Source organism: Melospiza georgiana, chromosome 2, assembly GCF_028018845.1.
Source record: "Melospiza georgiana isolate bMelGeo1 chromosome 2, bMelGeo1.pri, whole genome shotgun sequence".
Taxonomy (NCBI): domain Eukaryota; kingdom Metazoa; phylum Chordata; class Aves; order Passeriformes; family Passerellidae; genus Melospiza; species Melospiza georgiana.
Window position 1 is genome coordinate 64,060,803 of NC_080431.1, and position 27,814 is coordinate 64,088,616.

General features: G+C 37.8%; 1 protein-coding gene across 7 annotated transcripts in view; it reads right to left on the reverse strand.

The window, feature by feature from the left end:
• Positions 1-672: 672 nt before the first annotated feature.
• The window catches only part of ZMYM2 (zinc finger MYM-type containing 2), an 87,576-nt gene continuing 60,434 nt past the window's right edge, over positions 673-27,814 (reverse strand). For all 7 annotated transcript variants that reach the window (XM_058044692.1, XM_058044671.1, XM_058044698.1 and 4 more), the window contains 14 exons: positions 27,088-27,260; positions 20,917-21,082; positions 20,016-20,050; positions 18,127-18,256; positions 17,841-17,956; positions 16,974-17,145; positions 15,362-15,463; positions 13,405-13,499; positions 12,232-12,400; positions 11,154-11,305; positions 7,124-7,238; positions 5,754-6,005; positions 5,264-5,384; positions 673-2,683 (listed from right to left, as the gene is read on the reverse strand). In XM_058044692.1, coding sequence (XP_057900675.1) covers positions 2,491-2,683; positions 5,264-5,384; positions 5,754-6,005; positions 7,124-7,238; positions 11,154-11,305; positions 12,232-12,400; positions 13,405-13,499; positions 15,362-15,463; positions 16,974-17,145; positions 17,841-17,956; positions 18,127-18,256; positions 20,016-20,050; positions 20,917-21,082; positions 27,088-27,260 — 1,991 coding nt within the window. In that variant the 3' untranslated portion in view covers positions 673-2,490. The remainder of the gene's footprint in view (positions 2,684-5,263; positions 5,385-5,753; positions 6,006-7,123; positions 7,239-11,153; positions 11,306-12,231; positions 12,401-13,404; positions 13,500-15,361; positions 15,464-16,973; positions 17,146-17,840; positions 17,957-18,126; positions 18,257-20,015; positions 20,051-20,916; positions 21,083-27,087; positions 27,261-27,814) is intronic.

A 27,814-nucleotide genomic window follows, 5' to 3' on the forward strand; every position in this document is an offset into this window, starting at 1 on the left:
CAAAAAACATTATTGCTGATGATGGAATAGCTCCATCTTCTGGAATAAAAGTTATTTTCTTAACAACCATCTTTACATTTCCAACATGGATCTACGTGTAAAAATGTTTATTTCAAAACCCAACTTGGTTATTTTTAGTGACGGCAAATCAATCTTGGGTAGAAAATGGAAGGAATTCTACAACAATAATGTGGTTTCTGATAAAATTTAGGAAGTATTAATTATTTCCTCCTGGTGCTGAAAATGCCTACAGATTGTTCAACATGCCATACTAAAGACTGACCTTACTATTTAAGAAATAGCTGTAATCTGATTTTGAGAACAAGAATTTAAAACTCTTGCTGAAGACAAAACACTCAACATATATACTTAACTTTCAGTTTCACATTAAAGGTTTGCAGTTTTACAAAAGTGTGTTTGTCATTAAACACAGTTATAATCAGGGAGCAACTGAAACCTCTGCTGAAGTCCCTGAAGTCTGAGCTATAGAGAAGGGGCTGCAAGTGATCCTTACTGCTATTTATCAAAACACTTAAAAGTTATGTTTAAATGCAATATTTCAAATTTCATTTAACACAGGTCATTAGTAACGATCCCCATATGTAAATTTAACTTGTGGTCAAGTCAGGTGTTAAAAAAGCAGGAGAGACCAGAACAAAACAATGACTCCAGTTCCTGATTTCATCCCTTTTATGTATCATGGGCATATTCTATGGCTGCTGTTTGAAAAAAACAGGTGTTAATGAACAAAGTTCTCAAGTATCCACTCACAAAGGGAAAGGTGCATTGAAGCTGTTGGTGATCTACTCACTGGTGCTGTGTTGTGTTTCTTGATTTCACAGGAAGGGTAATGCCACCAGAAAGAAATGAAAAATTAAACATGTACATTTCCATCTCCTTTTGAAATAGTGGTATATCTAAAATTAATACATACTCACAGACACACCAGAATAGCAGAAATTTAAATGAACTTGTTTAACAAAACAAAGCAACTGAAGCTTTATTTATCTATATAGAAAGATGCATCCTTATGTGCATTCTTTTAAGCTAAGGAAAATGAAAAAGCCATGCAGCCCTTGCAAGAAATAAATCCTCAGGTGGTAATATATATATACATAGAAAGTTTCTCCTTTAGTAGATGATTCCTCTCAACAGATAATTAATGCCATTTAGGAGAGACTTAAGCTTATGAGTACTTTATAGTAGAATACTCTACTACATTTTTTTCAGTACAACAGCAAACCATTGCTTGAACCACCATATTGTTTGTATTAGTTAAATAAGAGCAAGTAACAGAACTTAAGCAGTTAAACATGTATCTGGAAATCAGACTACTTAAGTAAAGTAAGCACAAGGAAAGGATATAGAGCAAATTAAAGGATTTTTCTTCAAGAAAAATCATCTTTCGACTTGTTGCAACTTCACATCTTATATGGCTTTTGAATGGAGGCATTAGTTAAAAGAATCTTTCCACCCATAGTCAAGTATTGACTGTATTTAAATACAGCAATGCAAGGACAAACAAGTTAAAAATTTAGCATACCATATTACTTCATGTAATATGGCACAGAACCCCTTTCTATAAGGCTACAAAGGACAAATTTACATTAATATGAGGTACTGGCATTTATGATTGGAAAAGTAAAGATGAAAAAAGGATTATACAGCATTGTCATCAGACATCTCTTTTTTTTTCCTTTTTCTTTTTTGAGGGGCTTTTGGTTTTAGTTTTCCTTTTTACAAAATAATGTGTCTTGATGACTACATGCTCTAAGCTTATATTCACTTATTTTTACATATATATTTTATTTGTAGGGGCAATTGAGAGAGAGTCACAAATAACGAAAGGACACTAAGGTTTTAATAAGGGCAACAAAAAAGTGTTTTCACCAGAATAGATTCACATTACAGTACACCAATATTGACAGCATTCTCTTTTGTCTATTTTTGGTACATAAGATGGAATCTCTCTACATAACCTTATAAGGCTTCAGTAACTAAAAAGTAAAAAACCTATTAGTTTACAATTCATTTAAAAATTCTGAAAGACACAGCAAGTTCTAAACTTTAGTAGTGCTACCCATACACAACCATCTGGTTTCAGAAGCCATTAAAAGAGCCTCCTCCAAGGGAGCTTCCAACAGCAGAGTTGTGCAACATGGATGTATTTTACTACGAGGGGAAAAAAAATTACACATGGCACATTCTCATTCATATTTTGCAATGTAAAAAGTTACAAACATACCTAATCAAATAAATAATAAAAAAAGAATCTGAAATGTGTTTGTTATGTATCCTAAAACCACTACGCAGAATAATGGAGACTTTCACTCACAAACTATTTACATGGTAATACCCAGGTGAGGGTACACACTGCTACAAAACTCATAAAACAAAGGGTAAACTTGAAATGTTTTCCATAGTAAAGGTCTAGCAGCATGACTATATCTAATGCTGTTTGTTGTCTTTGACAGTTTTTGGAAGTTTGTTTTAATCTATGTCTTCGTCCAGTTCATAATTGTCTTTATCATAAATATCTTTTACTAAAAGAACCCGTACGAGCATGTTTTCCAAAGTGTTGCGGTCCAGCGAGGTGGCAGTGTACCAGATGGGGCTCTCTGCCGACACCGAGCACTCTGGCTGCAGATAGAACATGTCTGTCCTCTGGTTCAGATTCTGTGGGCTACCAGGAGGAAAACACAGCGGGTTAGAAACAGCCTCACAGGACAAAACAGGAGGTTGGCAGCTCCAAAATCTTGCACAAACACAATTCTAACTGCACCTAGGCAAGTTACCAAAAAAACCCCAAACCAACCAAAACAAAAAGAATAATGAGAAATGTGGTGTTGTTGATAGAAGGAGTTTGGGCCACACCTTGCCTGGTCTGGCCCAACCCAGCCAGTCCCAGATGCCTGGGACTCAGCAAGCATGCAAGAGATCACAGACTCTTCAGAAACCTGCACATCCAGGTCTTGCTAAAGAGAAAGTATTCTCCATGATTTGCAAAGAGACCCAACACTAATTACACCAATTACATCAATAATTGCTCACACAATTGTTGGCTGATGTGGCTACCTCTTAATGTAAAGCCTGGGGTTCCCTTGAAAAGCCAAGGATGGTAGTTCTGAGATGCAGAGAAGAGTAAGCAGCTAAAGTCTCTCCTCCTCCTGTTTTATTTAAAAGATTGGTTGTTAGAAATCTTAATCCCTTAATGCCTTAGCTGCTATATTATAGAATTACATGCAGCTTAGAGACATCCTCTAAGACACTAGAGAAGACTCCTTTCAGGAAATCCTAGCAGTTCATCCATTTAGGCAAGTCTCAGAAAAGAATTTTCAGTTCTGGATGAGCAAGTGATGACTCAAGCTCCCTCCTTCACAAATACTGCAGACTTCAGGAGTCAACTATATTTCATGTTTCTTCAGTAAAAATAAGGATTTTCACCAGCTCACCTTCCCAAATTGCTTGATAAGATTTCAGGTGTTGCTCTTCACCTGCTGGTGTGATTATCAGATTGTTTTGTTCTCATGTAAATCAGATTAAGAAGTAAAATATGGTTGTTTAAAATAGTCTACTAATTGAAATATTTTAACCTCCTTCCTACTTGCTTGAAACAACAGTATTTTTATAGGAACAAGCAACCACAGAATCACAGAATCAATCAGGTTGGAAAAGACTTCTGGGATCATCGAGTCCAATCTGTGGTCCAACATCTCCATGTCAACCAGACCATGGCACTGAGTGCCACATCCAGTCTTTCCTTAAGCACCTCCAGCACCTTCCTGGGCAGCCCATTCCCATGTCTACTTACCCTTTCTGTGGAGAAATTCCTCTCTAATGTCCAACCTAAACCCCCCCCAAGTGCAGTTTGAGACTATAATGAGACAATAATACAGTCCTTCATAGCTGTGAATGAAAACATCCTGAAATTTCAACTATACAGCTGTCCACTGGTTGCCAAGTATACTTCAAACAGCTGGCATTACCTAAAATTTTACAATAGTTTTTACAGTGTTAAATATTCCATTTAAATATTTCAACAAAATTAAGTAGCAGAACCAGGAGAAACAGTCTGCTGTTTTAGTTAACAATGGTGACCAACATCTGCAGGACAGTATGGCTTGAAACCACATCATAACTGATGCTCCAAATGGGTTTAAGAGCATTCTTTTCTCACAAAGTTGAGATGTTCCTCCTAAAGAAAAAAAATTATGTGGTCTCTTCCCCAGTGATTGTGTAACTCAGTTCAAAAATCCAACTTTGACTTTTTAATGAGAAATCCTCCCCAAATCATGAAAGTAGAGAAAGTGAAGGCCAAATCCCTCTGCAACAACCAGGATCAACTGAGTTTTTGAAAAACAGGTGGTTGCATTAACAGACCACAACCTCTTTTTCACTTGTTTCTCTCTATAGCCTCACATGCTTGTACTTTGCTGATGCTGTGTGTGAGCTCCGTCTTCACCTTTCAGACCATAATGCTGTTTCCTAACACACATTGGGTCTCATATTTAATTTACTGTCTTGTATACACCAGGTGATTTTCTTTCTTTGGTATCATTTGCCCTCATTTCCCTTAGAACTAAACAAAACATTAAAATCAGTCACTTGGCTGTTACAGTTAAGGAAAAGTACTTTCCAAGAAATCTTGTTTTCAAGCTTCCAAAACACTTAGCTAGTAAATTAATTTTTTCAAGAGTTGCCTAAGCTTTTTTTTTCATGTAATAAATTCTGCTTCCTTCCTTCCTGCACAATTAATTGTAGGGATTGGATGGAAACAAGCTAGTTCTACATACTGGATTACTGCCAGTAGTCATTTTCCTACAAAGTATTTCAAACATGCTTCCACACTGGGTACCTCAAAATCATCTACATTCCAGATGCCTGATAGCTCATAATGAAGCAAATCCATTGTCTTAACCCAGTTCTTAGTGAAGAGATGGGGACCTAACAAACAAAGCTCTCAGTAGCAAAACCCACCAGAACCCTTGCTGGCAATTCTCTACAGAGATGGTTGGTATTCCCAGGTAAGAAAATTGAATTGTATTGTTATTCCCAGATGGAGCCCTTGACAATTAACACTGAAGTACTCCCCTGCTCCCACACTTAATGTCCAGGTACAGAAGTGGAGATTTAATTTAGATATTTTTCAGAAGATTTCAATCCATTCCCTTTGCTTGAGCACATTTCACGTTGCATCAAAACAGTTCCTTTCTGAACCTGGTGTACTCCAGACCCTGTCTGTATTACCCTGTATCACACTTACCTTTTAGACAGATAGCACTCAAACATTTTCACAGGGCATCTAGCTGGATCAGATGTGTTTTCAATTTGTTCAAATACTGGCACATCATCTTCATGTTTCCTTTTTCCAGTAGCAATTTTATCTTTAGGAAGAAAATGAACAACATCTAAGCTATAACTTGGATTTATTTTGCATTTTTCAGTAAAATTCCCCATAAGCAACCCACCAAGTACCACAAGGTGGTTACCACAACTGTGCAAATGTGCACACTGGAAACACCACCCACAACCACAGCAAAGTCACAGCATTTCACATGGAGACCAGTGGGCTCAAATCAACTCAGAGACCCTGAGTCCCCATGGACCACACACTCCAACCAGAGTTCTGGGAGCTGAGAGCTGCTAGACTTGGTATGCAAAGGCAGAGCTCTGGCTCCTGGCCAGGTGCCAGATATCCCTCCTCAGAGCCACGTGGATGCTCCTGCAACACCAATTTTGAAATGCCTTAGTACCTTCATTGTCAGCTCTGCACAGGGAAGACACTTGATATCGAAGACAAGCTTTGCTTTCCATTGTTAGAGGATTTTTCTTCCACTGTCTAAAAACAGTGCCAAAAGAAAGTCTTAAATGCTGTTCCACTGTTTTCAGGCCAAAATATTTAGTGTTAAAGTAGAACAGAGTATTCAAAAGAGCAACAGGTGAATGTGATCCTAGCTGTTTAATCCTCCAAAGGTAATCTTCTTCAACTCGAGAGAATATTGATCCTTGGAAAGAAAGAATAGTAGAGAAAATACAATGGATCAGCCCATGAACTGTCAAGGTAAAAAAAAAAATCAAGTTTTTTACTATGAAATGCAACAAAATTATCATGACAGAAGCTGCTGATAAACTTATTTATTTTTATTTATTTTCATGTCCACACTCCCCAAACCCACCTATTAAAGACACTCGCTGAGACAGTCAATGGGAAATCTCAGTACAGGCAATTTCAGAGAGAGCACATTTCTGTTTAGTTACAACAGCATTTCTGACATGCAGCTCTCTCATGCTTTTCACAGAAATTAATGTTCAATGGAGTAACCTTAATTCCATCATAAAAGGCATATTTTTGAGTTAATTTTATTCTGCCCATGTTAAGGCCTCCAAACACTGTACCTTCTTCCTTCTTATTACTAATGGATATCTCACTTGGAAAGCATTCCTGGACCATAACAGGATGCAGGAAGGGCCCAACACAGAGGCTCTCTGGGCTGCACTGAGAGAAGTCAATATTGAGAAAAGAAAGGAAAGGGTCTGACAAGGACAAGCCTTCACTCAAGTGAGGATTGTGAAAAAGATGGAAGAACAGCTGATTCTGTAGTTCAGCACGAATATTGGTCTGCTGGGAAAAATCTGCTTTCTCCATGAATAAAAATGATCCTTCTGAGCAGAAGACTCCCAGCAAAGAGCCTCCTAATCCAGGTGAGAAATTCTAAAATACATCAATTGTTAGCCCTACCTACACATAGCGCAGCACCTGCCTGCCTGCTTCCATCTGGGGGAAAAAATGGGCAAAAAAATAAGTTCAGCTCTGGTAAAAACTACAGGTCAAAGAGCTTTTTTTAACTTCCTCTCCTAAAGATGGGTAGTAATTTTTAAGTGAGCAGCAAAAACAACTCTTGTAGCATGGATTACCCAGAAACAACACAAATAAAAACAGGTAGAGTTTTAAATTAAATCTTAGAAGACACATCTGTAATTCTTCATCACCTGCTATTGCAATGCATAACATATATAAATATATATATATATATATATATAAAAATATATATATATATATGCATGCTTAAGAATACATAACTTTTAAGAGATGAAAAACATACACGACCAAAAAGAAAATTACCATCTGGAAGTATGCTTGGCTGCCAGCTTCGAAGGATTTTATTTAGTTCCTGTTCAAAGGTCTGGTAGATGGGATCAATAAATATGTTGTCTTTCCGATTACTCCTATATAAATACTATAGAAAAGAGAGAGACAGAGTATTTACAATTCCAGATTAGAACAACTCCTGTGCTACAGGGTTTTCTTTTTTTCATAACTGGGCAAGTGTTGTACTGAAAAGCAGTATCTAAAAATAAAGCTATGCCGCTTTTCCAATATCTAAGAGGTAACAGTTAGCTCCAATATAATTGTATGTTGTAAATTTCTAACTGGATTATGAATCCAGTTAGAAATGAAATAGTTTAATTACAACTAATATTTTTCCCCAAGATTTCCTGTGTGCAACATTGTATCAGTGAATGGGGAGTCATTAAAAAAACCCCAAACCACAAACTACTAATTTATCTTTTCCTACACCTAGGACTTCAAAAATACCCAAAACCAACCCACATTCAGCAAGAATCTGCCCTTTTAAATATGAACTCCAGACAGTAACAAAGCCATCTTCAATACAAAAGTGGGAGAAAAAAACCCATCCATGTATTTGTGATAATAATATACAGCAATACAAGAAAGATCACAGGATGGTGCAAGGCACTGGCCTATTCTGCAATCTAATTATCTTACCCTCTCGACCTTACAGACAAAAATTCTTTTGAACCTTTACCAAGAATTAATGGCTGAGGACTACTGTTTGACATTATCATCTCTGAGACATTTCTAAGAAAGGGAGGATTGCCTTCTTAAATTTCTCACTTCAGTGTTATCTTTGTAAGAACGTGCCTGTTAGTGAATACAATAAAAGTGACAGACAAAAAACGCATTTGCTTCTGGAAATGATATCTATTTCTTGAAACACCATGCTTGAAATCACATTAACCACAACACTGATAGGTGATTATGGTTCAGTACATCCTAGCCTCCTCCTTATCTTTGCACTTAATTTAATAGTAGGGGCAAATGAATGAATACACTTCTACAGGTTTTCAACATTTTCATTTAGGTAACTATTTTATATGGTAAGTTTAACTAACTCCTCAAAGCACAATATGCCCTCACATGTGCTTGTTTCTATGTACACCAGTTTTGATTTCATAAAGCAATCCTAAGCCAGATAATACAGCTCACTGTAAGCTTCATGGCTTCTCCTTTCCATTCTCTGGCACATTTTTCCACCACATATTTCTCTCTGGTTTGCATTAAACACTGACACTGAATGCTGGCAGTGAAAATGAAGACGGAAAACTGGTTCAAAACCAATCCACACATAAGCCTGTGAGAACTCAACTAAAAATAGTTCTTCCTGGTTCAGAGTAAGTGTTGACTAAACCCTGGCATCCCCAGCTGAAGCCTGAAGCTCCCCTGAGCACCAGAGGGTCTGCAGAAGGATGCTGTGCAGCAGGACAGACTCCAACCTACCAGCCAAACCTGCAAACCTTCATTCCCAAACCACTGTGCCCTGCTGCTCTACAAACCCTACAGGGGCAGCATGAGAACAAGCCATTCCCAGCTGAGATGAGCTCTGCTGTGACTGCAGTGCATGGCAAGGAACTGGATGTGCCTCTGGATCCCACAGTGGAGGACAACAGGCTGAATCACCGTGCACAGCGATTTTGTTTGTCTGACCTTCAGAAAAACATCTGCCAAACACTGGCAGCCTGCCCAGACAACCCCATTACCAGACATACAAAAAAACAAGAAAAAAATCCCAAACCAAATCCCAATTAGGGACCAAGAATGAAGGCCATGATGCAACAAAGGAGCTCTGCAGGCTAACACCTTCCTCTAGATGAACCATCTCCACTAGATGCCTGCTTGACCATGCAGCAGCCTTTAATTCTAAGTGTGTTATCCTTCAGGATCACTACTTTAGAGCTATCAAAACCATTACTGAACCACTTCTGTCTGAAAGCAGAACAATTTCAGCTGTAAATTAACCTGAACTGAGAAACTGCACCATCTTACTCAGGGACTGGTTTCCTGGAACAGATTTTACAGTGCTTCCTTTATGAAAAAGCTGGTTTACAAACTCAAGAAAGAAAACAATCAACTTAGGACTTGAAGACTCCTGGGCTCAAACCACATTCTATCCATGAGGAAAAGCTCCATACTGAGTATTTAGCCAAAATGAGTGCAGTAGTGCTGGTGGAAGGGGAATGTACTTTTTTACTAGCCTATGGTTCCTAGATCCTCTTCCTTTGAAGAGAATATTTACTCTAAGATAGCAAAATATTAATGATATTTGGCCCAACTGTATCCTTAAAAGGCATAATTTCATTGCTCTGAGCCCCTTCCAGGTTCAACAAAGCCAATACCTTTGATGCAGTAGCAGACAATTTATTCTCTTTCAGGGTTGGGGTTGTCTGATGGAAAGGACCAAGCAAATTCTAGAAGGCAATGGAGTTCTACTGTGCATTGTTACAACTGCATTGTATTTAGTGTGCCACTAGCTTGCTTAAACATGTTTCTTCAGAAGGGTGGTAATATTTGCCCCCAAATATTTGCCATTTGCACACAGATGATGGCTGCAGCCCTTCACAGCACATGTTTCTGTCCCTCACTTGCTGTCTGCCTTTGTGAAATGCAAACTCATCAGAACACAGCACATCTTCCTACCAGTCTGGCCAAAAAATCAGGGCTGTTCACACTGCCTGAATGAAATCCTGGACACGAAATATAGGCAGTAAAATAACCACATGTTGCTTCACTAATGTTCCAGCACTGTGTATGTGTATTAGGCCTCATGATAATTGTGGCTGCCACACAAACTATGGTTCTGAAGAGCTGAAAAGAAGATATTTTATACACAACTAGCTTTCATGACTGACAAAATAGACAATGTCATAGATACAAAGAGAAAGATTAAAAAATACTGTTTGAATTCCATTATTAAACACATACTTCCCTTTGTGTACTGTTTATCTGCTTAACATGAGTATTTTCAATTCAACAGAAAGGTACAGAGAGACAGTGTATCATGCAAGTGCAGAAGCAGAAAGCTAGCTGAATTTGAAATACACCTTATAGCAATATTGTCTAAAAAGCCACTGACTAAAATCAATGTTTGCTTCTCAAGTTTCAACAATGAGGCAAAGGTAGCAACTAACTCTTTATTTTTGCATACTTGCAACACAAGAAAATTACTACTTTATGACTTATTTTTAAAATATTTCAATTTTAAAAATTGTTACTTGATTCAAGTCCTCTGCCTCAAGTATGGAAGAGTTTAAGTAGAACTGCAAACCCTGTGAGCAGCTTGCTTTCCACATCATACACACCTTCTATTGCCTTTTAACTTGAATGAAATTTTCTGCGCTCTCAGCTCTGAACACTGCTTATTTTGCCTATGTTTTGCCTTATGTAGCAAAAATTAAGACAGCCCTCCCTGCTTCAAAGATCAGCTGTGGAACAGCTTCTCTAATTACCTAGCAAAAGGTTACTGCCTTCACATCCACTACATCCACCCTGACCCCTTCCCATCTTGCTGAGTGTAGGACAGCCAACACAGCAGAGTTTCCTGCACTCTATCCTGCCTGGCCACAGTCTGCAATACCCAGTAGATCAGAACCTCCCCAAAAGACACTTAATTTAGGTTGTTTCCTCTATATGCTAAGGAACTGAATTAGCAAAGGCTTAGAGATCATGCCTTGTTTCATTCTGGTTTTACACTGGACATCTTTAGCAAACAAAATGAAGCACAGCATTTGAGAAGACTATGTAGTTTTTGACTGGGCTAATTACTTGCTTTAACCCAGCAAGAAGCTTAAAATTATTACAATATACCCATGTGTGTTTGAGCTTTCAGGATGGGTCTGCAAACTCATGTCTTACATAGACAGCTCTCTACAACATGATTACACAGCAGCCTGATCACAGCCATGTATAAAGGGTAGCTCCTAGCCAGTAAATCCATGTTATCTCCACTTTTCTACTGGAATGGGTTACAGTCAAATCAGCAGCTCCATTTCCCATCTCTACAGCCTCTACTAACCTCCTGAATTCCAAGACACAGATAATAGATGCTGTCAGGTGCATAGTTCTCTCCATTAGGCCTTCGAATTTCATTGACAAAATGTGTCAACCCATAGTTTAACTCAGCTGAAGTATGTGATAATAGATCTTCCTTTAATTTCACAGACTTTACTGTAAAATAGAGAAGAAATGCTACATTATACAACAGAATTGTCACACAGTGAAGGTGGGATGGGGTGCTTTTTGACTGGAAACTGGGAATCTGGCTTGATGTCCTCTCCATTAACCAATGACTGAGACTAAAATGTACTAAGCAGTTAAAATGTTAGGTCTGTAGTAAAACAATCAAGGCTCCCACAGTAATGTCTAGTTACAGTAGAACTAAAATGCAGTAACACCTGCTAACAAATGTACTGTCATGCACAGCTCAGGATGGCACAGAGGCAGCCCAAGATGCTGAAGTGAAGCCAGTGGTGTAGAGGGGCACCTTCAGGGGAAACAGCAGTTTCCAAAGACCCAAGAGCACAACACAAGGGTGCTGAGATGCATGTGGGAGCTGAAGAACAGCAGGAGTAGCAGCAATTCCCCTTTTCCCCCACAGTACAAATGTGTACAGAGAGGAGAGCTGCAGAAAGAGCAGCATGGCTCCAGGGGATCAAAGGCCACCTTGTGCCAGAGCTCCACAGCCAGGTAATCCAGCCTCAGAGGAAGATCTCCTTAAGGACAAAGAGTAGTAGGAGGATGTCCCTCCTTTGCCATTTAGAAGCCCAGAAACAGGGTGAGCCCTGAAGTGAGTTAGAATATGAGGAAAAATAGGATGCAAACAAAAATTTAAAATGGTCGCAGAAAATCAGAATAGCCAAGAAGGTGCTGTCCTAGCTTTCACGAGAATTGTGAGACCCAGCATTTTGAACCAAACAGAAAAAACTACAAGAAAAAGAGTTTGGCAACTCTGTGGTAAAATAATCTCAGTCATGCTGGAAACATGAGGGACATGAGAAAAATTCGATCAAAAATTCCAGCTGAGAATCACACAAAAAGCAGGTCAGAATCCTTAGCAGGTCAGGAGTGGATGGCAGATTTTTGGCCATACTTACTTGATTTCAGCTCCTCTAGCTCTGGAAGCTGTTGGTCTGTGTGGCGGGACTTCACCCAGTGCTTCCAGGCGTTCACCCCGTAGGCGTATTTGAAGGGAAAGCTGCACTCGGAGTTCTCGGAGCTGTCATCGTGCGCCTGGTACTCCGACACGGCTTTCCTCTTCACTCCCTGCCACGGCAACACAGGCTAAGGCACCAGCAGGGACACAGCAGGGACACCAACGAGCAGGGACACAGCACCTGGCACGGCCAGCTGCGGGCCAAAGGGCACACTGCACCCCAGTGCACTCACACAACTCCAGAGTGTCCATGAACAGGGAACTGAAGATGTGACAAATCTGTGTCACAAGGCTCCACTCCTCAAATGAACCCTTTGCCAATGGAAAAGGCAGCACTGGATCCAGATTAAAGCACGCCTAGCAGTGCATATGTGATAATATCCAGTGCATAATAGCAAAAGCTATTTTTTAAATATTTTTTTACTATTATTTTTTTAATATTTTTTTACTCCAGATTTGATACTAGAAAGACCCATTTATTATCAGAAAGCTTTAGTAGATGTTGGCTGTTTTTTTTAAAGCTGCAATATCTACTGCAATTATTGGAACAAAACCATTTCAGCTTTTGCCAGGCATAGGAAACTATTTCTTGGTAGTGTCCTTCTAAATATAAGACTATGGCTAATTTGTATCCAATGGCTGAACTAAGATTGGCTAAAAATAAAATCTGGGAAAATTACAAGCAAATAAAAATAATTTAAAACTCTTTTATATGGTATGGTTTCCATTATAAACCATGATAATGCCAATTTTTTCCCATCTTACCACCAAACTAAACAAAGACCCCTTTGTTCAAAGTAGAAGGTAAAACAGGATTGCTAAGAATACAGTAGGTGTATACACAGTGGCACATTCTATCAACAGTTCTGCCACTGTGAAGCAAAAACAGGATCAGAATTTACAAATCACACTCCTATCAAATCCAACAGTTATCTGCAACAGACATACCACTGAAATAATTTTATTATTTTAAATTTATCAATGTATGTCATAAAGATAGGATATTAGGCATGAGTAGATAGTAACACGCTGTAAATCATTATCAGAACTAATATTTTTTCCTACATAATTTTTTGTGCTTTTCTTGATATTTTTAATAGCATGAAAAAATTACCTTCTTTTTGGACCGAGGCCTTGGCTGTTCCTCATATTCTTCACCAAAAACAGGAGGTAACAAAAACTCATTTTCTGTATCCAGCTCCTCAGTTGCTGAAAATACATTAACATAAACTTATTTCTAAGTGTCTTTTAAATAACATTGCTTTGAGAAAAACCAATTACCTATATTGGTGTGCCTTAACATAAGGAGTTTATTTTTATGCGTGCCACAAAGGCACACAAATAAACACAACCAAACACTGGATTTTGGTAAGACAAAACAAACCCATTTTTATATTCAAACTAAGACAAAGCTGTCATATTGTAAGACAAAGCTGTCAAATAGTTTATTTCTAAGTAGGTTTCAGAGTATGCAATGCTCAACATTTCAAGTATTATCTGAAGCTGCAAAGGTGGAATTTCTTACTGTAGACTCTTAAATAATGTTTTACTTAGTACGTGTAGTTTTCTTCATGAATTTAGACGATTTCTATACATGTTTTGTTATTTCTTGTAGCACATCACACTTGGTTTAAAACACTAAGAATCAGAAGGCAAACTCCTTCAGTGAAACCGGTTTAGTCTAGATTTATACAAGTGGTAGAGGTCTAGCTCATGATGGATATTATAGTTAAGTTTGGCAAGCAGATGTATGGCAATACCTCAAAATACTGTTTATTTAACATTTCAGGGGTAGGACTGAGGACTCTATTTCAGGGAGGAATGAGACAAGGTATGAATGGATGTAGTGTTCCAAGTCCCACCTTCATTTACTTTATTGAAGATGGTTCATCCCTCATTTAGCCATCAAAGAATGTTTTCACTCAAAATTGAACACTCTTCTGATAATCTGATTTCACCACCTTATTTCTCAAGACAGCTTTCCAACTGGAGCAGATGAAATAGCACTTACATGCAGAGATTTCAGAACTCTGCCCCAGACTCAAAAGCAGTCCTGCTCCTGATACCACCAAGAATCTTATCTCAGAAGCACTTCAGTGTAATCAATGCCTCTTACAGACTGCTGCTACTTACTACTCCAACTTGCTTATTTCTTTTCTTCTATAGTTTTTCTTTCTCATGTTCCCAGCCTCACTTAAAAAGAGGGTTAGAAACCCAGTATGCATCTGACTAAACTTCCCAAGATTAAGGTCAGCCCAACCCCCAGGCTTTGTCTTTAAATTAGGCATAGAGAAAAATGGACATCTACTGCAGAGAGAAGTAGTCTTCAGCACAAAAGGAGCCTGTCAACTCCTAGAAAACCTGCCCAGCTGAGGTATGAGTGTCTTGTGTCCAACAGAAGCTCTGAAAGAGGGACAGTAACTACAGCCAGAAGCTTTCTTGGATCTTGGATTGACTGGGGTATGGTGTAAGGAAACAGACACTGTTCCCTGCATTCTGTAGAGTGGCAGAAATTGTACTAGATAGCATCAAGAGTTTCTTTCAAGAAAGGTCCCAAAGCAGTGATTTTTTCCTGTTAATTCAAATAATGCTACTGCTTCAAATGTTGATATGGACATTACCAAGATATTAAAAGGTAACACAAGTGGTGTGTAGCATGCCAACTTGCCTGCCAATTTTCTAACAAACTTGAGTGGGAAATTGACTCCTTAGTAATTTCTCTAAACCATGAAAATACCTGGAAATTGAAGAATGCATTCATTATGTTTTCCATGACACATGCCATCTGAGTCCTTGAGCCTTCAAAACAAGTAATGCACCCAAGTTCTTTGTGAATGGTTAACTTCCCCTTTTCTTTGCATTATTTCAAATACTGTATTTAGAAAGATGGAAGAACTAATTCAGAAGTCCCCCATCCATGCCCCCAAAGGCATGGCGAAGTTTTACCTAACAGTAGTCAGTCAGTTAAGTGGATCCTGCAATCAAATAAAGCTCCTCTGAAAGGATGATTAAACAAGGTACAAGGGCTGCCCAGAGTGTCACAGTATTTATTAAAATAACAGAAGAATTACCTCTTGGAAAGTCTATTTCAATATCAAGGTCTGGCTCATATGGAACATCAGGCAAACTTGTCCGTGACTCTGAGTTTAGGACATTGGAGTCAACTATCACACCTGTTTAAAACAAAAGGAAAAAAAAATCATTATTTTAACCAACACATGGATTAGCCAAATGGAGCAGATCTACAACTTTAGAAGCTGAGTTGTTCTAAAACTGATTGTTCTGCTCATTACCATCCTACATTTTCTTGTTCTTGGGATCTCATATTTACTTTTCCAACCTGATTTCCTTCAAACATAAAACATACTTACTAGCCCATTGTTCTTCTCCATGAAGGTGAGTCAGCAAAGCACATGTATAGGAAATCAAATACTGGTGAACCAGGATCATATCAACCAATCCCAGAACTAAAACAATCTTGCCAAAACTAACTGTCTATTTTCCTACCTGATCCTGTCCAACAGAACAGACTTTCAATTCTGCTTCTGTAGGATCTGTTTCTCAAATAAGGCATGCAGGCAAGGAGAAACAAAGCTGGAACTCTCTCCAGCCTCTGGGAAACACTGATTGCTCCAAATTCAGTCCTCTGTAAGTGAGCAAGCTCTGATCCCATACATCTGCTCATTTAGCTAGCTGTACTTTATATAAGACAGCAAGAAACTGAAAATGACAACCTTGCAGTGCTACCAGAAATGTGCAGTTTTAGTAGAAGAATGGCAATAGATCAGAATACAGTAAGCCTCCCAGGACTGCAGCTCCACTGGCCTCCTACATAACGAGGCACAAAGTGTAAGTATATGTAATTTGTCAACAACCTTTCAGAAATCTGTTGAAAGAGCTTGGAAAAAACCTTCAAAATTTCATCTGAGTGAAGGCAAATTTTCCTGGAAAGACACAGGAAAGACTTGAAGATTTGGGCAAGCAGAGCCAGGAAAGAAGAGCAAACAGACATGGGCACTGAGAAACTAAAATTACAAAGTATAAAGTATGTGGGACTTTTTGATCTTCAGATATAAATTTTTATTATGAGAATAATGTGTTGGTTGTTGCCCAGTAGTGCTTACTCTAAATCATGGGCTTTTCAGTTTCCCAGGTTTTGCCAGAATGCACAAGAAGCTGAAAGGAAGCATGTCCAGAACAGCTGAGCTGAAGTGTCCAAAGGGGTGTTGGACACACAGTGCTCAGTATGTAACTGGGGAAGTTGGCTGGGAACCACCAATTGCTGCTCAAGAACAGGCTGGGTCAGTGGGTGGACAGCATCTGTATGATGCATCACTTAGTCATCTTGTGTTTTATCCCTCCCTCTCCCCTCTTTCAGTTGTATATTTACGAGTATATTTAGTAATATATTTATTTTTGTTTCAATTATTAAACTGCTCTTGACTCACAAGGTTTACTTTTTTTCTCAAGTCTCTTTCCCACCAGGCATGAGGGAACTGAGTGAGTGGCTGTGTGGTACTTAGCTGCCATCTGACATTAAAGTACAATACAACTTCATATTAGACTTCAATGACAGCACTGTTATACTCAAACTTTCCCTAAAATAAAAAACCAAACCAAATCCTTCTAGTCACACACATCCCCCAGCATTCCAAACAGTCAAAAACTCATCAGGAAACTCACTGGCCACATCAGAAGCTTCAGCTTTTCCAACATGTTCAGGTACCACCCCAGACAAGTTCAGTAGCTCAGCTTCCAGAGGATCTCCGGGCACTTTTCCCCTCAGCTCTTCTATTGCTGCAAGGATTTTCTCAGTGCTATCCAGAGTAGTGGGCAAAAAAACTGGAACTGGCACCTGTGCAGACAGGGAGGCAGAGATAATTAGAAAAGAAAAAATGCCACACCAAAGCAACCAACAACCAAAAAAAATCTATACTCTTCTTCTGAAAGACAGAGTTGATACAGATTAGAAACAAGTCACTCTAGTGTGAGCTAACAAAAAATGCTGACAGGTTAAAAATCCAACATGAAGGAGCTAGGAACAGAAGGGACAGCAGGAAAGGACACAGGAAAAAAAAAAAAAGACAAAAAGCTGGTCAAAGAAAGAAGGGTCTTTGGAACTTCAAACTTATCTGATTGTAATCTCAGACCAACAGTTTGGACAAATCAGCATCTTGTTTTAGTGGCTTGTTTTTTCCTGCTGTTTATCCCACTCTGCCATCCATTCCCAACACAACCTTTTCAGTTTCCTTATTACAAGAACAAACCTTGCTGTTAAAAGCTTATTCAGCATATTCAGCAGTATCACTCAGAACTGTTCCTAAAAATCCCAGTGGCACAAGATGTTCACACTGGAAGCAGGCAGACAGGTCCTAAAGAACAATCAGGACTCAAGTGCTGCTGTAGGATATTTATTTTTCAATAAATAGCCCTGAAGCACCCTGAAATCCTTTAGATGGACCAGGAGGAGAACAGCCAGCAGCACGAGGTGGTCCCACACAAGCATGTGAAGGGATGCCAATTTTAAAATGAAGCTGAAGTCTCACTTACAGGAACAGGAACCGTGGTAGGAATAGGAACATTTTGACTGTACATGTTCATAGGCACCGGAACGTAGACTGGTACAGGAATAGGCACTGGGACATACTCTTTCTTCCACTCATCTTCTATTAAGAGAAAAAGGAAAAAGGCAAATACTGCCAGGTATTTAAATATATTTCACACCAGCCATTTTAGTGAGAAAAAAAATCAGAATATTTGCAATACGTTAAAAGACAGTAATAGTTAAGAAAAAGCTGCAATGAGGAAATTAGTTCTGGCACAGTTCAGGAGTTACCTGTCTGACAAGATTTTGCCTGCATATGAGGTTTACAGTACGTGGCTTTTGTCATTGTCAAAGGCTTGCAAAGAACTGCCTTGTTCTTCATTTCTCTGTTAGGTGTTGGAGAAGGTGGTGGAGCTGAGCCCTGCAGACAAGCAAATAAGAGAAGGTGCTGTTGGACCACACTGATTCCAACACAAAGTTCTTGTGTTAATGTATCAGCTGATACTTTTCATAAACGAGATACTGAAGAGGAAGCTCACAGAAACATAACAAAGCAGCACCAACTATTATTCTAAAATTGCAAGCTATTCTACATTCCTGGTACTGAGCTACCACTGCCCCAGCATCATGAGAGGAGGGCTAGGACTTCTGGCTCATTTTCCTTTTTTTTTCTAAATGAAGGTACTGTAAACACCTTTTTTAACGTGCTTCTTTAAGTGAAAGTGCCATTTAAGCAATTTTATAACATAAAAAATAATTTTAGCTGTAAAAAAAGTTCATTATGAGCAGCATGCACAAACTTTAGATCTTCTTGAATTGTGCCACAGTCCAAAGATGACTATTTTCTGAATGAAAATTATCTGAACACTTTTTTATTACCTAAAGCATGAGCTTCGAGCTCCCCCTGCTGGCTCTGCAACAGTGACAATAAATAACCTGGGAACATCCCAGAAGGTTCAAACTGCATCTTATGGTCAAGAGGTAAAAAACCCTCTTGTTCCAGACATGGGTTTTGTACCTCTTTTAGAACCTGATTTGAGAAACAAACTTTCAGTTTTATTTGGTCATATATAGGAAGACTACCCCCATATGTCCATTTAGATAGGGAAAGAAAGCCCAGTCCCAAGAAAAGCAATATGCTCTACCAGGGGTACACTCCCTAAAATGTATTTAAAAAATACTGTATCATACGTAGCTTTGACATGATCTTTACATCACTGAATTAACATCATTAACCATAAAATACTGAAAGTTTTTAACATGACAGCTTAGCTTGTCTGATGTCTCTAATTACCTAAGCAATTTTCTGTGTTTCTCATAAATGTATTTATATTGTCATCAAAAACTTTCACTTTTTCATTTAAATCTAAGATTTAGCTTTGATGTCTATTTGCATTTAAAAGGCAATTCTCTCAGACCTTCCATGCAACAAACAAATCAAAACAAAACTAGGTTTCAAACAAAATACACTAAACTAACAGAAAATAATATTAATAGTAGTATTTTTGACAAGCTGAGAAAAACTGAAACTCAGAATGATCAAGGCTGCTGCTCCACTGATGATCCCCACCCTTCCAAACAGTGATTCTGCAAAAGGCTCTGCATCCCTACTCTGTAACAGAATCAATCAGATCTTGAGCACTGGAGAATTCTTCTCTTGGGAAGGATAAAATTTAAGAACTGAAGATTTATTCTCAGCTTTTTGAAGCTGAGCTACACCTTAATATTCCAACTGGACAGTGAAATTCTCTTCCTTTTCTATACTCAATAAATACACTAGTTATTCTAAACACATGAATAAGACACACAGTGTGTTGATCAACTTTTAAGCAACATTTATATGCACTATAGATGTAAAACACATGGTTGTTGACTTAGTTTCCCAGAAGACATTGAAAAGGAAGTATGAATATTTGAAATTTTTATTTCACCTACAGATGTGAAAAAGACTAAAAAGCTTTATAAATTTAGCTTAGGATCATTCAAAGACACGGATTTTTTGTTTTTAATAGCATCCCTCTAATTCACTGGGATCTCACATTTTAAGTACATCTAATTATGTTTTGTGTGTGTGTATATATATATATATATATATATATATATATACACACACATACATATAAAGAGAGAGAGAGAGTCAGAGAGACAGAGTTAGATGTAAGAGAATGTTATGTACTTACTGTCATTTTTGTCCGGGGAGTTTGACAGCCCTGATCTAAAAGTACAAGGAAACATTTTTAGAATTTTTTTTCCCTTTTTCAAAATCAAAGCAAATTTCAGTAAGCAGCTCAAGATAACACCTGGCACCAATATAACATTAAATCAGGAGAATTCATTAGAACTGTATTGCAGGTGAGAACTGCACACAAGACTTTTCCTTCATGGACATCTCCCTACTGAACTCCCTCAACACTCCAGTATTGAGCCTCACACAAAGGCAAATGATAAATCAATGCTCTAGTCAGATGTGAATACAGCCTCTTTCAGAAAAGTAAACACCAAAACATTCAAGTATGAAAATGGCTATACAAAGTAGCTGAGCTGGTATAATTGCATTAATTTAAAAGCTGGTTTATTTGAACTTTGCCTGACTTCCCATTTAAACCACACAAACATGTATTCCATGCCCATGAGCAAATTTACACAGTACCTACTGCCAACAGAAAGGGGAAAAAAGCAATGTATTCCTCCTAACTAGATACTTTCATTGTATTTTCACTTCCATTTCGCTTATTTTCCTTTCATTCCATTTAATTAATTTCTTTTTTTTCATTCCTAGTGCATCTGTTCTCTGTGACCAAAAGGCATTTTGAGAAATGTTTCCACAGAGCAAATAATGATAAACTGGAGCACAACAAAAGAGGAAAACATTTTCTCTTCCCATGATGATACAGCACTAAAATTACACTTAACCCAGAACAGCTCAATGATAACAGCTGACAACAGCTCTGATGATAACACAGAAAAAGATAACACCTAACGCAATTTATTATGACAAATAAATAACTCATGCAGCTTTCAATTTTTCATTGAAAGGAAGCTTCTGGCTTGGCACCTGTGTAGCCCTGAAGCAGCACCTACCATAGTGCAGGTTCTCAGGCCCTTTCTGGGTGGCCAGGTTGGGCTCGTTCTGCTGGCAGTAGAAGCGGAGCAGGCAGTGCTGATCGCAGAAATGCTTCATCTCGCCGCGCCACTGCACCTTCTCCTTCAGGGCTCCTTGCGACTTACAACAGTCACACCGAACAGCCTTAAGGCAAAGAGATTACACATTTTTAAACAGGCCTTGGGAAAAAGTTATTGCTACATTTTGAAAGGCTGCATTTTAAGAGTACTGAGGATTCAGTACCACCATACAGTTAAGTCTTGCTCATGAACAACAGTTGAGCTCCCTTCCTTTTCAACTGTTTACTGGGGTTAGCACCCAGAATAAACCTGCTTTGCTTTAGTCATTTGTCACTACGTAAAAAAAAAAAAAAAAAGCTCACTTTTAAAGAGTCATTAAAAAAAAATTGTGTGCATCAATTTTAATTAATTTCATTGAAGCATTCTGCAAAACAAAAGCAGAAAGTGTTAGGCTCCTTAATGACTATTGAACTGAGGATAAACGCAAGCCATTTTTTCTACTTTCAAGATCTGGCAGGCTTTTTTTGTTAGTTTTAAAGAAGAATCAAAAGTTTTTAAAAGTCACCAAAAGAATCACTTCTCCAGGTATCAAATTAGCATAAATGTTTTTTTATATTTCCATTACTTTAGTAGTTTGGCAACAATTTTAAATTCCAATTCTTTAGTTCATCCACATTTCTCTATGATTTATAAACATTTTCTCTCAAAAAAAAAAGAGGACTCCCCCAAAATTTAGTTAGCATGTAACTTGGAAACTCAAACATTTAAGTAATATATCCTTCATAAACTTGCATGTTAATTTAATGAGGCATCACTAAGGCAATGTTCTTCTCCAGAATAGATTCTACTGCATTTCATCTGTCATGCTATAAATTACTATCTGAACAGTGGCAGCCTCAATTTCACATCTTCCAGTAAGCACTACAGCTTGCCTTGGTGTTGTCTGCAACCTCTATCCTAAAGCAGACCTTAAAAAATTAAAAACTTTAAAGATGCTCAGGAATCCAAAGTAAGTCAACCTAATAAAATAGCCAGGAGAGGAAGAGGGACGTTATAATATATGCAACATAAAACATTAATACATAAAACCATACACAACATTGCAGTTATGCACGAGGCTCTGATGGCTCAAAAAAACAAAACAAAACAAAACAAAATTCAACTGTAGTTTTTGTGGCTCCAAAAAAGTATGAACAGGCCAATTAGTTCCAATTTTAAAAATAATTGTTTCATTTCTTCTCTGTATTTGAACAGTGTAATACCATACCCTAGCAGTGTAAGAAATTAAGCTCTCAGTTGTAATTTTCAAGTATTTAAAGATGATAATAGAGAGGCTCTTTTCTAACAGTATAAACAGCTTAAATTGGGAGCAATTGAAGCTGCAGCTTCAAGATCACCTCACACTAAGCATTAGGTGGCTCTGGAAGAGCAGGTATTTCTCTTCTCTGTGCAGGTAGCAGCAGCAGTGTTTATGCACCTGTAGGGCACACAACGTCAGAGGCCTTACAGCACTGCATATCCCCATTCTCTCTCAATTTTTATTAAATTTGTCACTTGGACTTTCCACTGATGCTGATCCACAGTTCCTTTTGCAGATCACCTCAGCGGGACAAAAGAGCAAGTTATGTTTATTCTTACAAGGGAGTGGGGAAGAAGATAAAATGTAGAAGTAGATAGAATGTTGCCCAAACACTGTAGATTTAATCAGCTCAAGAAAGCTGTGAATTCACACCTTTAATGCAGATGCAACTTCCAAAGCCACCAAAAGACTGAAATACCAGTAGGAAAAAAAAGGTACAATTCACTCTAAATTTAAATCTCAAACCCACCTAACACTGATTAACAGCTGACTCACGTACAGAAAAGCCCATCTATTCTGACCTGCTGCACGCTGCTTGACTATCAAAGCACCACTTTCTGCTCACTTTTCTCTCCTTCAAAGAAAGAAAAAGGGGTCAAATCTTGTCAAATCCAGCAACTACAGCCTTCCTACAGAAGGGTGTGTTGAGATAGGATAGGGAGAAATGGTTTAAAACTGGAGGGTAAGCTTAAGATTAGATATAAAAAAGGTCAACTTAGACTAGATAGAAGAAAGAAGTTTTTCAGAATGAGGGTGAAACACTGGAACACATTGCCCAGAGAGGTTATAGATAGGTAAACTTTTAAAGTCAGGTGGGATGGGACTCCACGCAATCTGATCTCATTGAAGAAGTCCCTGCTCACTGCAGATGTGTTGGGACTACTCAGCCTCATAAAGGTCCCTTCCAACCCAACTATTCTGTGATTGCCTCATTCCTGCAACTGTTCTCTCCCTCCCCTGGTCTCCTTTTTCATTTTGAAAAAGTGTATTATTGTCTCTCCTAGGCTTCTACTAAATTATTTAGGTTAGAAAAAAAAATCGGTTTGCTTCTGCATGGAAATTACTATTCCTCAGGAAACCTGGGATTCTTTCATAGTGACGTTTCACTTCTCATCTCTATATTTACTACACTTGAATTCTACTGTTTCCATAATTCTGTTTATAGTCAATTTTATACACCATTCCATGCACTGAAGTTTCCTGCTGTTTGCTCACCCACTTCCCTGACCATCAAATTTATTGAAAGCAAAAATAAATTAAAGATTTTCGGGATATTTCATGATTTTTTCTTCCTTCCCCTTTTCATTTGTTTTCACCTGGGATAGTGGCACTAAATGTTAAGTGAATCTCCAAAATACCTGCCTCAAGTCTGCTTATCTCTGTGTTCCAAAAAGCCCCTCTCTGCTTGCTGTGTTTGCATGGCACAAGTCCTTTGCCACTCCTAACTGCTTTTTGGTACATTTCTTTTCCCATTACTTCAACTTGTTCAAATGGGCATGGTGATTAGTACAAATCACTAATGCTTGCCCCAAATTTGAGTTAAAGAATAAAATTTACATATATGGGGCTTTTACTTACATTTTTAATTCCTCCATCACCTGTTCCTAATGTTCTCCAATGGTGTGGACTGCTATTAACTTCACCTAGTCTTAGCTGTCTATTCCAGCTTCAATTGCAGTAAATAGGAAGCCAAAGCTGTTCCCTGAGAGTGAGTATAAAAGAAGATCAGCTGTTCTGAAAGAGTACTTACTGGAGGCTGAGATGTCTAACTAGAGAACAGCTGAATTCCAACAACAGAAATTCCACAAGGCTGTCTTGCTGTCTTTACCATTTCGATTAATGCTAGCTCCACTTTCAAATTTTACCACTGCTGACAATCTTTGCTGAGCTTACCAGCCACAGTGACTTTTCCTTGCCTCAGACTGTAATTCCCACCTCCTCCTTCCTCTTTGCTGCAGACACCTGACCCCCACTGAATACAGAGCCATCACTGCACACGCTGAGTCTGATCAATTCTCCACTGTGGCCTCGCGTGACCTGTGAGGCTACAGTGGAGAACCAGACAGTACTTCAGCAGCAGTCCTGTCACCAATGTTTCTCAGTGTGTATTTAAAGAAACAGATTTCTGTGCTGTTCTCAGAACTGTATACTCTTTTTAAAGGTAATTTCAATGCTCTAATTAATTAAATGATTGAAACTGTCATCAAACATCAGTTTGATCAAACATCAAACATTATACTGACATTTCCCAGGCATTTTCTGGATTAACGTCCAAACCATTGCATGTAATTTTACATAAGGAGCTCTAAAAACTTAGGGACCTAACCTCAAGACACCTACAACTTTGCCTCTTGGCTCAGAGGTGCATGGAACCCAAAGAGTAGAAATTTCCTCAGAACTTGGCACCAACTGCAGCTGTTGTCCAACAAATGATCAAGACTAAAACTATTCTTTTACATTTCACTGCCTCATATTAGGTTTAAATGACTCTTACCTAGGTAAGTCTAATGAACTTTTAATACTTCTACATAAGTTGTTGTGTTTCTACTATTGCTAACTTCTTTGGGCTTTCTGAGAAGAGAATTTTGGCATTCAGGGAAGTGCTCCCACAATACTTGATTATTTTAAAAGGTTACAATGTTTTCCAGATAATACTACATGAGAAAGATGTGTCCATAAAAAAAAGTAGACAAAGAAGATGGAGACAAACACTTGTTTAATGAACACAATGATGGTGTTAAAACATTACTGAGTTATTGCTACTTATTCTCTTCATGTATACATTCATTGAAACTCCAAAATAACACTGGACATTGCAAAAATGAGACAAAGCTCATACATATGTAACTATTCTTTTAAGAAGCTAACAGACAAAACAGCTAATGAAGTACAAATTCAAAGAATGGTCCTTATCTATTCTGTCTTCCCATGTTTTGATCATTGTCTATTTTGGCTACATAAGAATATTGAGCTAACAATGCACTACCAGATCTAAGGTATCTGGAGCAACTTCCATGAAGTGGGAGAAGTTATCAGCAAGGATGTAAAGAAATAAAAAAGAGAATTTTAGCAAAAGACACAATTTCCCAAAACCTATTATATGTCTTTCCCATGTAATAAATCTCAAGCTTTTTTAACCAAAACTCAATTGCATTAAGGCTTTAAGAAGCACTTGAAAAAAATTACAATTAACAATTCTTAATTGGAACCCCAGTTACACTAGCAAGTGTAACATTCAAAAAGTAGAAATATCTAACACATCAACATTATCAAATATCAAAAGTTACCAGCAAAATTGCCTTTTTATGACATCAGATCTAACTTTGCTGTGACACAGTACCAATAGCATTTATGCAGACTTCATGGGCCAGTTATTACCTTATTCCATGAATCAGGATAATGTGAAACCCAAGTTTTCAAGTGGTTCTCAAAGCTGAATCACAGCACAAGCTTCCACAGAAGCTTAGGTACATTAAAGTAGTTTGGTATGCACACCTCCAGACTATATTCTTTGCTGAATCATCAAAAGATTTCTAAAGCACACCAAAGATTTAAGTTCTCTACCGGAAGGCACTTTTTTCACAGGGAAAAATTAAATCTCACACCCCATGTTTTAAGGCATCTAGATAGATTAAATATGACTGTATGAAGTTAGTATTCCAGTTAAGAACTTTGCAGCCAAGCTCTGTCACCCTATTTACATGTGAGACAAAAGAAACACATTGTTGTCTTCAGAAGTTTTCTTTTAGGAATGTCAAATAAGACCCTACATACATTACTCAAAATAAAGAATTTACAGTGTGTGGCTGTAACATTTCTGGAACCAGACATTCCAAAATATCAGATATTTCTTCATATTCAGTTCTTTTATGGTAGGTAGATCATCTTGAATTACAGGACTTGTATCTAGCCCTCTAACACTTCAAGGTTTTTACTGCCTTCCAAGCTGTGTGCAGAGTTTTGGTACGGTGATGAATTTTGTACTGTCTTTTTTGCAATTGCATCCACAGTGTAGTTCTTGTTTTGAAATTATCAGTGTAGCTTTCCAGGACGTTCACACCAGACATCAAATATTTTATCCATGGCACTAATCGCAGGTTAAACCCAGTCCAATTTCATCTTTTCCTTTCAAAAAATGTAAACAAAAAAACTCTTATTGTGAAGTCTTTGTTGATGCTTCACAAGGCAGTTAAGCTTCCAGAGACTTAGAAATAGATGCTATCTGTTTGATTTAAACTGTTATTAGAAATCCATTTGGTCTTGCTTTTTCCTTTGGCATCTTTTCCACTGGGAAATACTGAACAATCAAAGCCTCTGCAGTTCAAACTGTGGGAGAAGGGAAAAGGCAAAAAAGGAGGCAAAAACAGGAACAAGAAAAACTCTGCTAATGTCAGTTGAACTCAAGGTATCCAGCTGCTACTAACAGTGTTTTCAACATTTTGAATACACATTAAAGAAGTTTTGACAAGAAAAAAGTGGCATTAACTGAGAAAAAATTGGAATTGTAAAGTAACAATATACATACTAATTTTTTTATTTTCTGTAACTCAAGACTTCCTTGCCAAACGAATTAATAAAATCAGATGATAGAAATGCTGCTCTAAGATCTACAAAAAATGAAATTCTGAGATTAATACATTTGCTTATTCTATAGCAAATGCTTTGCTGAAGTAAGCCATATTTGCTGCACAGTCCTTGAGATATCCTCACATGTGCATTTTTGGTTTTTTTAATTGTGGAGCTCTCGTCAAAAATTCTGAGTTACTTGCCTTGTAGTACCAGTCCTGAAATTTTTTACAGCACTCTTCACTGCAGAAATCTCTCACTACACCATCAAGTTCCTTAGTTGCTCCCTTTTTGCACAGCTGTGAGCAGTAATTACAAGTAACACATCTCAGTCCTAACCGTCTTGCAAAGTCTTGTTTATATAGCAGCTTGCAGCCTGGAAACAGATTTTAAACATTAGGAACAAAGTAACTTTTACAGAGAGATATCACAGTTAAGAGCTAAATATTGAAAATTAAATCAATACAACAGCAGCTAACAACTGGGGCTTCAGACAAATTCAGGTTGCACTGTAAGACTATATTTCAAGACATTTTTACCCAAATACCTTTCCTACACAACTCTATGGTTTCCTGTGATGCCTTCATCTTTTTCAAAACCCTATGCTGATTTTTTTCTATCAAATCCTTGAATAAACAGTCAGGAAAAAAAATACATAATTTTCTTTTAATATAGACCCATGTGAATATATTGACTTGGAGTTACATTGCTCAGTTACACATCCTCAAAATGCTAGAGATCCAGACAATGCTATCTATGAAAGAAATACCTATCTTCATGGATCAACTTAAATTTTATTACTACCTTTATTGATATTAATGCAACAAACCACTTAAAATAACTCATTAATATTTAAGAACACTAATATGTAAAAGATGACCTCAGAACTAAGGGATTTCTTTAAAAATGTAACAATAAAGCAAGAAATGG